Genomic DNA, 12454 nt, shown 5'->3' with positions numbered 1-12454 from the left:
AAGCACATTTACCTGGGATGCAATATATTCTTGTAGTCCTTAAGTTGGAGTAAGTTTTCTTCTCTAAAGATCAGCTGCTAAGTGAATAGAAGGGATGACCTTGATGGGGAAATAGCAGAGGGAGCTCCTTGTTTTCCCCGAGCTCACTGGAATGGTGTCCTCTGGCCTTAAAAGAATTTGAGTCTATGAAGAACATAAGCGGTCGTGATGTCCAACACATACTGCCAGACTTTGAATCCAGTGGGGAGAGGTGAGGAGTAGCCTGTACCCCACCACTGAAATAAGGACATGGAGTTACTCTGCATTTCAGGATTGGGTTTGTTAATTGCTCCTCTCCAATTCCAGCAACATATGTCGTAGTTTCATGTTACTCATGTAGCAGTAATTAAGCCTTATTTTTACACTGTGCTGGTGGAAGATATCGTCTTCCAGGCAGCTACTAAATGTGTAATTTAAACCTATACTAGTTAGTGGTAGCAACAATTAACACGGGTTTTAGTATCAAGAGAAAAACCGACATAAACAAAGCTGTTCCAAAGTGTTTGTGTATTACCTACCATTGCATGTAACTGAAATGCTCTGGGGGATGTGCGTGCTGAGATGAGGTTGGTTTATGTGTGTGAAATGGCTTAAATCCTGAACTGTGTTGTCCATAAGGTATTAAAGGAGAGAATCGAGGATCATTTTGTCCAAAAGCATCTCTCCAGGGCTGAAGGCCACTTTCCTTTGAGTGTGCGGATGAGCCAGCTGGGAACAGCAACGAGTGGATGTATGTATGCACATACATATACACACAGAGACGTGAAACTCAGGCTCCTTAAACACCAATTCCTGTTGCCACCATCGATTTGTCTTTTCTACTGATGCGTCGTTAGTGTTTGTTACTGGACTATGCTGATTCTTACTTGCAGTAGGAAACTCCGTTCTCCTGTACAAATATTTTCTCAGGCTGCAGATGTTTTTTTTCGCCCGTCATATCTGTAGCGTAAATGTTGTTCTTTTAGCTTTCGTGCATTATCTGGCTCCTAGCTTGGCTGCTTTCCAGCATTTGGAGCTGTGTTTCCGGGGAGATGTTCTCGCAATGACTTCAGTGGTCCATCCCGCGCATCAGCTCTGCTGAGGAGACCCCATAGCACACCTCTGGCTGACAGATGAACACCCATGGGAGCTCCTTGAATGCTGGGTTCAGTTCTGGGCCCCTCACCACAAGAAGGATGTTGAGGCTCTGGAGCGAGTCCAGAGAAGAGCAACAAAGCTGGTGAAGGGGCTGGAGAACAGGCCTGATGAGGAACGGCTGAGAGAGCTGGGGGTGTTTAGCCTGGAGAAGAGGAGGCTGAGGGGAGATCTCATTGCTCTCTCCAACTCCCTGAAAGGAGGTTGTGGAGAGGAGGGTGCTGGCCTCTTCTCCTGAGTGACAGGGGACAGGACGAGAGGGAATGGCCTCAAGCTCCACTAGGGGAAAAATTTTTTCACGGAAGGGGTCACTGGGCAGTGGCAGAGGCTGCCCAGGGAGGTGGTTGAGTCACCTTCCCTGGAGGGATTTAAGGGCCGGGTGGATGAGGTGCTGAGGGACATGGGTTAGGGATTGATGGGAATGGTTGGACTTGATGATCCAGTGGGTCTTTTCCAACCTGGTGATGCTATGATTCTATGATTCTATGACTGGCAGCAGTCGCTTAGCTCCTCTCTGTTGTTTCCAAAAGCGGACAGGATCGTGTAATGGAAAATGCATTTCATTCAAGGAAGTGTGCTCAGGGATTACAAACGGGTGCTCGGAAAGATAGGCTTTCTTTGCTGTTCTTCACAGACACAGGGCTTTCTGTCGTCTGGGCGTGTGGGCTAACGATACCCACAGCTCTTGACGTGTTTGTCTTTGTATCAGACGTGGCTGCTATGCCAGGATTACTTGGATCTCAGTTGAGTGACTATGGAAATGAGTTTTAAGATCTTTGGACATCCAGCACAAGAGACGAATTGGAGGGAGGTAGCAGCAAACCATTTATCCCAGCCTTAGGGGAGGACAAAAATCATTGCACAGATGAGAGTTCTGGCAGATCTTATAGCAAGAATACATTTAACTTTTTAAGTAAAATTGCATTATAAGGTCAAATTATATTGAATTAATTTGTTTCCTGATAAAAATGATTTCTTACTTAAATTAATGCAGTCTTTTGCCTTGTCATTGTTCCTGTTTGGATTTATTTCAAACATGAATGAGTAAAGGAAAAAAAATCGTAATTTAAGGAATCTGTTTTTTTCCAGAAGAGGATTCAGTTCTCCTTTTTTAGTTGGAATTTTATGTCATTATCATCCTGTTGGTGAAAGCATGGGCTCCAGGGTAATAGTTTTAAAGAACATTGAGTGCGTAAAGCTTCCGTATTAATGAAGCCTCATGGCATGAGAGACCACAGCTCAAATGCCATTAGTAGAGGATTCCCTTCCCTAGGTGAGGGAAATTCTCTTCCCAACCTCTCTGTGCCACAGCTGGTGTTGGAGCAGTGTTCTATTCCCATCTCTTTTTCTCTCCCCTCCCACTCTTGGTTCCTGAGCTGTAGGGTCAGTCTCAGGTTTTGATGTTGACCTCATCTATTGTACATAGAATTCTTTTTTATTATTCCTTAATGTGAGTGGTTGTCAAATTGATGAATGTCCTTTCATCCAAATAAAATTAGCGCTGAAAGCTGTTGTTTACCACATCTGAATTTAATGAAAACTTCAGAAACAAGTCAGTTCTGATTGTCTTCTTTGGTTTACACAATTACAAAAAACCCCCTCATCTGTAAGCTCAAAGATGCTGTGTTACTGCTCTAATGAGAGTGCAGAGCTGGTGCTGTTTTCCTGGTAGAAATGCTGCTTTGCCCACAGCTCTTGCTGTGTGCTCCATGCTTATCGTGCCCCTGCACGGTGGGAAGAGAAGCAAGCCCATTGCTTGCCTTCAGCAGCTTTTAAACGAAAAGGCATTTTTTAGAGTTGCACTGCAGAAATACATAGTTCAGAAAGGCAAAGCAAGCGGCTGATACTGGAATTGTGGAGTTCCTCTGGTCAGCGTGGGATAAGCTAGTGAAGTAGCTGGGGCTTTCCTCCTAGGTCTGCACTGTATATGTGTTTGTTTTATCTGGTGACATGAGAAATGAAGATGTGCCTGTAGCTTCTAAGCCAATTGTGTCAATTCTCTTCTTCAGGGTCGATGTTCAAGGGAAAACTGCAAATATCTTCACCCACCACCACACTTAAAAACGCAGCTGGAGATAAATGGACGCAATAACCTGATTCAGCAGAAGAACATGGCCATGCTGGCCCAGCAGATGCAGCTCGCCAATGCCATGATGCCTGGTGCCCCGTTGCAGCCTGTGGTATGTGTGCTTTTTGCCTTCGGTCACTGAGCACAGGGAGTTGGAGCTGAAGTCAGCTAGGGGATGTGCTCACCTGCCTGTAAAATCCCACAAACACCTGTAACCGATGGAGAAATCCATACGGTGAAATGCCTGTCTGTCTTTGTACTGCTTAATTCTCCCTTGTTAAATTATTTTTGTTCATCTTCTGTTAATTTGATTCATTTTTTGCAACTTATTTCTTAAGAAAGTGAGGTCTGTGTGGGATTTTCATCATGGGAACGTGGGATCTCATCGTGTGTGGGGTTTTTCGAGGCCAGGTTGGATGGGCTTTGAGCAGCCTGGTCCAGTGGGAGGTGTCCCTGCCCATGGCAGGGGTTGGAACTGGATGGACTTCAAGGTCCCGTCCAACCCAAACCATTCCATGATTCTATGATTCATAGGCATTTCCTTTGCAATATCGCATGTGCTAGGAAGTTCCTGGGTTTGAAAAGATTCCCACTGAATGTTTTCTGTTCGTTCAAGGGAATCTTCTCAGGGAATTATTTGCTGGAATTGGACTTGGCTTTTTACAACATGTTGTCAGACAGAGCTGAACGCTTGCCCTGGGTGATGTATGGTGCCTGCCAGTCTGACCTGCATGATCCCTGGCTCAGGGCTGGTAGAAAGGAGAAGTATCAATAATCCTACTTCCTGCAAAAAGCCCTGGTGTGAGGAAAGAAGTATCCATCAGAAATCACTCATTGGGTCACAATAAAACGTGATCATCAATTACTTTATATGTTTTCTGCCTTAGTGAGGGCAGCGCAGTGTTCCACAAAGTTGTGTACGGTGGCCGAGTTCCTGGCCCTGCAGTAATCCCACATTTCAGCAGATGGAAATGTGATTGGCATCCACCCACCGTAAACCTGCATGTTTGGGATCTAAACGCCCTGTGCCAGGGCCTTCTCTGATGCAATCCAGAGAGGTCATTTGAGCTAAATTTGGCCCAGAACCCTTTTGGTATAAATTTCCAGCTCAGACATTAGAGGGTCCTGATTAATGTATGAGCAAGGCTGGTATATTCTACTTAAAAGGCAAACGATGCTCCCCTGGCTGAAGCTTTTTCTTTCGATGGGTAAAATGTCAGCACAGGAAAAATAAATTGAAGAATAAATAATAAAATAAATATGTCTGCATTGACAATTCTCTAACACTCGTTCTGTTCCTTTCTTGCTGGCAAAGGTAGGCTTTAAGGTTTTGAATTTACCCTTTGTTAGGAAACCTATTTTTACTCAATTGGATGAGTTCAACTTTAATTTCAAAAAATATAGTGATAATTAATATTCCTCAAAATACAGTAAGTCTGGATGGTCTTTAAGGTCCCTTCCAAGCCAAACCATTCTATGATTTAGTAGCTTGTTTGGTTCAGTTAATGTAACTGTTCTCCCACAGAGCTTTATGCCTCAGCTCTTTCAGGAAAGAGCTTATGTAGGGGAGAAAAGCAGAAGCTGTTTTGGTGGGTTCATCATAGTAAATTGACTTCAGTACTTGTTAGTGCAGCTTGAGGAGAGACCGTTTTTCCTTTTTTCTCTTTCGACTGGCTTTTCTTAACTAAAATTATCTGTGTCCCTGGGTGAGGAGCGAGCTGAGGCAACATCGCTGTGTGGACACTCACAGCTGTGGAACTGCAGAACTTCATGGGATGCGCAGCTAGACAAGTCGGGAGTAGGCTCTATCACATTGTCCTGTAGGTGCTTTAACTTCAGGGCAGCCTCAAAATATGGGTTTTTTTCAGTTCCAGCAGCTTGAAACAGTTGTGTGCACATGCCACAGGTTTGTTTTTATATGCAGTAGTGCAACAAAGTCGTATTTGTGCTACAACCAACTGATGTCCTGGTACCGAAGCCATAGCCTGGCTGAGCCCAGCTCCCCGTAAACCAGCAAGGAGAACAGAGCTGATCTGAGCAGGCAGAGCTCTTCCTTGGGATCTCACTGCTTGCAGTCAGCAGGACACACAATCCCCATTTGAATTCCCTCCCCTCAAGTGCTGGATAAAGACAGATAGAAGAGTGAACTCAAAGAAAGATGAGGAGAATCCACAGACATTAGTTGCAACTAAGATAATTAAAACATTTATCAAACAGAAAGATGATTGAAAGGATCTTACTGCTTTGCTTACCAAATTAGAGTCTCTCATTAAGTCAGTTCACTTACTTTTATTAAAGCATATGGTATTGATTTTTGTAAAACAAAACAAACTGACTGAGGCATTGTTAGATGGGATGATATAAATCACTTCCTAGAACACTCTGAAATAACAGCCACTTTAACTGTGCTAAAAAATAAGTAATTTAGGGCCAAATTAGTAGGATGACACCCAGCTGGAAACACTATTGCTGGGCCAGCCAATGAGCCTTACTATGGATATTTGTATTGAATTCAAGACAAAATTCTGGAAGTATGAAGCCTATAATGTTTGAAATCAAGTGACCATACCCAGAAATTCCCCAGACACGGCTGGAAGGTTTGTGCTGCGCTTCCAAATGCGTTGACTCAAATTCTGCTCGTTAGGGACAGCGTGAGGGTAGCAAAAAGGAGAATTTCTATTTGAATCAAAAGTTACCCTCACACTGTACTCTCTCAACATTAAAAAGGAACGTTAATCCAAAGGCCAGCATTCATATATTTTCCTTGTTTGCCCAAACATTGGATGTGTGACTACCCACAGCTTTGTGAAAACCCAAGAGAGACAGATTAGGTTACAATTCATAACACAAACCAAACAGAGCATCAGTGGGTTCCAGCGCATCAGTGAATGATGCTGCACTGCCTCACAACAGCAGTGCCAGAGCCTGGTTTTTCCTTTTCCATTGTGGAGGAGTGTGGAAATGCCTGGTAGAAGCAGGACGATGCAGAGATGAAGCCAGAAGAGCAGAGATGGACCATGGAAGTGGCTGGAGACTCTAGTCCTTGTACTTTGGATATGCTTTGTGACGTGGTTTTGTAGTGACAGGTACGGTTGGACTTGATGATCTCAAAGGTCTTTTCCAACCTAAGGATTCTATGATTCCTGTGCGTTCTTTGGCACAGCAGCGGCTCAGGAGTTGGCTGTTAAAAACACGTTAAAGAATCCAGTTCCTTCCCTGTGGGCAGCGAGCTGGGGTGCTGGCAGAAAGCTCATCTGTCTGTCCATCAGCCCCAGGAGGAGCCGTGGCTCTGCAGCCCTGCAGAGGCTGATTTCCAAAGGTGCCTCTGTGCCTTCTTTGGTAGACCCTGTTTGCAAGTGGTGCCTCTGGAAGGCAGAGCCATGGAGATCAGACCTGCTGGTGGGGCTCACAGGGGATGTGCGCAGGCGGTTTTAGAGCAGGATTATTCCATATAGGGAATTACATGAGTTACAGGCACTGTCAGCACAAAGCTGCATCTGAGGCTGCATCTTCCTTCACCTCTGCTCTCTCTATACGTCTGCAGGAACTGTTGTTCTTTTTTTTAGCTGGTTCAAATGATGCACAGCATAGTAGGGCCCCAATTGCAAGGCAAGTAAGTAGTTGTGTGGTTTGGTTGCAGCGATGGAGAAACATTGCCTCTGCCTCTAGAGATGGGGAAGTGAAGGTTCGCTGGAAAACAAGTGGGAAGTAACCATGTCGTGGTCTCGTTCTGCTGGCAGCACGGCACCAAGCCAGGGCAGATACAGCTGTAGGATGGGGTTTATCTCCTGCTTTACCTCCATAAAGCACAGTGCAAAATACCTGTGCATGCCAGTATAACGTGAATATGTTAACTCTGATAAAAGGTGCTGTGATTTTCCGTGATCTAAAAGCCACAGGATATTTATATCAGTATAAAATGATCTCGGTAGGAAATAAATGGTGTAGTCTTTTATTTACTGTATAGCAAGTATATTGGGCTGAAAACAAACATTGGTATCTCTTAAGAGGCTGGTTTGTAGTTTTATTTTTCATGTTCATTATTACACAGCTGATAACGCAGTAATGAAAAGTGCAGTTAATTAGTAGTGGATTTAAGAGTAATATTTTATCTCCTGTAAAATTTCTTGTTTGTTTTTCATTCACGTGGATGAAGAACCAGAGATGTTACAGAAATTATTCTCATTTACACAACTTTCGGGCTTTTTTCTTCTTCACTAATCTCTGCGTGTGTTTTTGTCCAGTGTTTCACATGGCTTTGTTCCTTGCTCCCAAACGATTCAGTCATTTCCTCAGGAACACAAAAACATGTGGTGTTAATGCTGTCTGGCTTCAATAGACGTGAAACAGAGAAAGAGTTGCTTTGACTCTGTAGTTGTTTTTCCCTCTGCAAATTAGTTTGGAAGAGAAATCTCAATGTCTTCAGTAATTACTTTATTTAGTTACTCAAGATAAACACTCCAGACTGAATTTTGTTTGGCAGTTCAACTGGTAGTGCAGTGCGTTTGCCTTCAGCGGGGCAGAAGAGTTATTTAATCTCTACTGCAGCGCAACAGCTCCACATTTGGTCTTACAGCATTATTTGGTCTTATACATCCAATTATCTTCACACCATGTGCTGGCCTACAAGGGCGTCTGACTCTTTCTTTTTTTAAACCAAGCAAACAAACAACAACAACAAAAAAGCCCAGTATTTGCATGCTCTCTCTCTTTCTCTGGCTTAACGTTTCGGGCTAAATCAAGCATATCCTTGGTGCAGTGTATTTCTTTTTGAATATCTGCATGGACAGCCTGTTTAATTTTATAAAAATAGATTATTATGGTTGTCTGGTCTTGTTGCTGTATGAAACCTCTGCAGTTTTTGAGCCAGTACAGTCTGTCAGCAGTCAGAAATGTATTTATCTGTGTCTGAAGTTAAGTGTGGTTCGATGGTGTGTTGGGCTCTCATCCAGAGCCTTTTGTCCCCAAGAGCTTGTACACATTTGGACGTGTCCCTCCAGCCTCAGACTTTCCCCTGGGGCCACAAGGAGTGCTCCTTTATGATGGCACTGCTCAAGTGTGAATCAAGTGAGAGCTTGTTCTAAGAGCTGCTGCGTGCTGCAGTTGTGTAGGAGAAGTGACATTTGTACAGGTGTTCTTCATGTCCGACCAACACAACAAATGCTTCTTTCCCATACAAAACTCACCACCATTGTGCTCAAGATGATGACCGAGAAGACATGCTGACAGTGTGGCAAGTATAAACATTAAAAATGTCTTCTTCTCTTTGATTGCAGCCGATGTTTTCCGTTGCACCGAGCTTAGCTACCAACGCATCGGCCGCCTTTAACCCCTACCTGGGGCCCGTCTCTCCAGGCCTGGTCCCAGCAGAGATCCTGCCCACGGCCCCGATGCTGGTGACAGGGAACCCCGGGGTCCCGGTTCCTGCCGCTGCTGCTGCCGCTGCCCAGAAGCTAATGAGGACAGACAGACTGGAGGTAGGAACCGATATGTATAGCTTACTCTCACAAATTGCATCATTTATTATGTCTCCTAGATACAAAATATTTTCCTCATGCAAGAAAATAATGCAGGTTTTGCATCAGCTGATAATGTCGTATCTTGGTGACAAGTAAGGACAGGGAGTGACTGAGTCATCATACAGTAAGTTAATGCTTGCAGTTCTGCTTCTGACCCTCCCTTGAAGAAAGAAATGGAAATATTGAGCCCTTTTAGGAATGACAGTGGCAGCAGCAAGAGCGCCTCCTAACTTGTGTTGATGTGTGCCCGGGTATTAGTGTCAGGGGGACACGGGCAGAGAAGCCGAGCACCAGGGTGGGCGTGAGGGCAGAACTTCAACTCCCTAGGTAAAAGATGGCTCTCAGCCTTTCTCTTCCTTTCACTCTGGACAGATGGTGCTGACGCTCCCCCACAGGCCTCCCGCGCCGGCCTTATCATCCTTGCGACAACCCTGACAAGTGGAGGTGCTCTCTAGCTGGTGCTCTCCCTTGCCCTGAATCTTTCTTATCTGAAAGGCCTGACAGTGTTTTCGGCACCTTATCGGTGCTGCAGCGGTGTGGGCGGTGAGCCAGCGACGTGCTGCCGGCTGCCGCGCGCTCGGGGCGTGCCTGGGAGCCCAGCCTGAGAGCACAGCCTGTGTGCAAGCGCTCGGCAGCCCCGCTAGCATCCAGTGGTTAAAAGGCAGCAGTGGGAGAGGCTGAGCAGGCAGGCGATGCGCTGTCGCCCCGTTTGTATGTTGGACACAGCGGTGTGTTAGGGCGCGTAACGCCTGCAAGAGGTCAGCTCTCCCTGTAGCACAGCCAGCGCTCCCCCTCTCCGGCACCGCGCAGCAGCCAGCAGCAGCTTTGGTGGGTGGTGGAGAGAGCAGAGCCACGCCACGACCCATCCCTGCAGCCCCAGTCCTCCCTCAGCGCCCGCTCTGGTGGCCTGTTCTCAGTATGAGCAGTCAGGGGCAAGTCTCAGAGGTCCTGGGGCTGCAGCATCTTCTCTGCGTGGGGAGGATGTGAAGGCTCAGGGGACTGCAGGGTGGATGGGTTGTTCTTCTCTTGGATGTGGTCCCTGAACTTGGGGAGCACGCTGGGAGAAGCAAGAAGGATCTCGGTTCTAAAATGCAGCCAGTTGTAATTGTAATGCTTTTTTTTCTGCCTGTGCATCTGCGCTAACAGGGCTTAGTTCTCCTTACAAGGGCAATTAATTCCTTTTTCTTAGTTGCATCTCTGCTCACAGGCTGCTGCTCGGAAGGCAGTGAGCTGGGAGGAGCATGGAGGGTCATTTGGCAGAGAGTGTTTCCTGCTGCCGCTGTCACTATTCTCAGAGCTCACATCACCGCAGGTTCCCCTTCTGCTGGGTCACACCGTTTCCCTTTTTAGAGATGTTTTCTCTGAGGAAAGCGTTCCCCAAAACATGGTCAGGTTACAAGAGAGGCAGCGACACTGAACTGAGAGCTGGCACACTCATGGCTTTTTGGAATCACCAAGGGATGTTTTTCCTTAGAGGACTCTCTTCGGCGATGGATACCAGCCAGAGGTGGAATAGAACCAAAATGCAATTAGATAAATTCATAAATAAATCATGCTAGATCGGGAAATGAGTACCGATAGGAGGATGCTGATGGCGAGGAGCCCTTTGGGTTGCAACGCCAAAGTCAGCTGCCTTGTTCGATTGTGCTTCCACCCGTGCTGAGGCCACGGTGCTGGTGTTGGGACATGTGGACTCAACAGCTTTCTGTTTGGAAGCAGGAGCAGGATCCACCCCGAGTCCCTCAGCACCAGCTCTGCCCACAGCCAGGGAAACGCATGCACCAGTGGGAGCCTGAGAGGGGGGCTGCGTGGTGCCACCTCTTCACGTGATGCTTCCAGGGCAGAGCTTGCTCTGAACAGCAGTCTGTGACCAAAGTGCACAGGGAGCTTATGAAATTTGGGACCTCAACGTGCAGGATTTGGTCCTCCGAATACTTGCATTCTTTCATATAGCTCTTTAGAGAAGTGATAGACTGTGGAGCCAAACTCTGCTGCACGAGAGGATATTGTGAGTGTTACTCTTACGAGACACCCAGGGACAAGGTCTGCAGTAAAACACGTTTTTATCAGTTAGGAAAAGCCAGTAAAAACATATGAAATCAGTAAAATGTTTTGAAAAGGCAGATTGATTGTGCTTTGAACTTGAATGGAAGGGAAGGTGATGGCCAAGTTGAGAACCCCTGAAAATAAGTGCTGAGACTGGAAACTTTGGCAGTGCAGGAGTGTGCTGGGGCCCTGTGTGCTGGATGAGCTCCCACAGGGCAGGACTTCATGCCAGGGAGAACCCTTGACAGTGCCGGGGAGGCAGCCTCAGCCCTCCGGTGGGCTCAGCTCGCAGCCGGAACGCAGTCAAGCAGGACACTTGCTTCTAAGCCATGGTCTCCAGCTGACTGATGTCCCAGCCCAGTCAGCACTCAGTAGCCTTCTCTGCTGTGGTTTCGTTTATCTCAGTAGGCTCCACTCTTCGGAGATGTCCTTGTCCTTGGAGGAGGATTGTCCCAGCCCAGCTTTCCTAACAGCTTTCTTTGGCTCTGCTCTAGTCATCACACCACGTAGATCACTTTAAAACAATCCAGCTTCTTCTACCCTTTATGCTGTTCAAGCTGCTTTTTATTTTCACTGAGATCAAGAGCACGTCCAGGCTGATCCATTGACGCTGTGATTCCTCACCATGCTGCTGTCTTGCAAAATTCCTGTCTTTTGTGGGGAGAGGATGTCTTATCCTCCTCCCTTTTTTCCCTTCAGCAAATACAGTTTAAATAGTGAAATACATAGATGAGAAGATCATTTGCCATTGCTTTCCAGTGTATTGGCCATTTCATCTGGTGTATCCAAATTTAGTGTAAAATACCAAACCAGTGCATCATATTTATGAACAGCAAAACATTTTAATGTCCTTTATGGATTAGAGAAATGCAGAACTGATTTGAAAGGCTTTGAGTAGTTGGGTTGTTACCTCTCAGAGAAGCTGGCATGTATCTACCTGCTCTTTAAGTGAACTTAGTGCTGTTGGTATTGTCATCTGTTATGACATGATTCAAGAGCTTTATAAGGCTTAGCTCGCTCTTCCTTGGAATGAACTGTCCTTGAGAAAAATAACCACTATGATGTTAGCATCTAATCTTGGCATATGATTTGTTCTGCTTAGAATTTTAAACACTTATTTTCAAGAATGATGTACTGTGGCGTTAATTAAGTTAGCACACATGTTCTGGGAGACCAAATCAGACAGTTCCACAGCCAAAAGCTCTCAATACAGGTACCTGAGTTTTTAAGGGAAGCAAGGAGACAACACAAATCTGTCAGGCAGGGTGCCCCGTCTCCTGAATTAATGTAGTCATGACATGAGACTGGTGACTTTTAGTAGCAGTAGGGTTGATTTCATGGCTTTAAATTGGGTGCAGGGCGGGGATTTAGATTAAGCATTAGGAAGAAGTTCTTCACTTTGAGGGTGGGGAGGCACTGGCACAGGTTGTCCACGAAAGCTGTAGCTGCCCCATCCCTGGAAGTGTTCAAGGCCAGGTTGGATGGGGCTTGGAGCCCCTGATGCAGTGGGAGGTGTCCCTGCCCATGGCAGGAGGTGGAACTGGATGGACTTTAAGATCCATTCCAACACAAACCATTCCATGAGTCTATGATTCATGTCGCATATACAGATATCATGCAGATGTTTGGGTGTCCAGCGTGTTCAGCC

At 46.0% G+C, this 12454-nt stretch overlaps 1 protein-coding gene across 9 annotated transcripts in view; it reads left to right on the top strand.

Annotated features, from left to right (window-relative positions):
* MBNL1 (muscleblind like splicing regulator 1) overlaps positions 1–12454 on the top strand; it is a 98505-nt gene that overhangs the window by 65848 nt on the left and 20203 nt on the right. For all 9 annotated transcript variants that reach the window (XM_069865256.1, XM_069865248.1, XM_069865252.1 and 6 more), the window contains 2 exons: positions 3183–3353; positions 8518–8718. In XM_069865256.1, the coding sequence (XP_069721357.1) occupies positions 3285–3353; positions 8518–8718 (270 nt within the window). In that variant the 5' untranslated portion in view covers positions 3183–3284. The remainder of the gene's footprint in view (positions 1–3182; positions 3354–8517; positions 8719–12454) is intronic.

This window comes from Phaenicophaeus curvirostris, chromosome 10 (genome assembly GCF_032191515.1).
Source record: "Phaenicophaeus curvirostris isolate KB17595 chromosome 10, BPBGC_Pcur_1.0, whole genome shotgun sequence".
Classification (NCBI taxonomy): domain Eukaryota; kingdom Metazoa; phylum Chordata; class Aves; order Cuculiformes; family Cuculidae; genus Phaenicophaeus; species Phaenicophaeus curvirostris.
The sequence above is the reverse complement of the archived record's forward strand: the minus strand, read 5'-3'. Positions and strand labels throughout refer to the sequence as shown.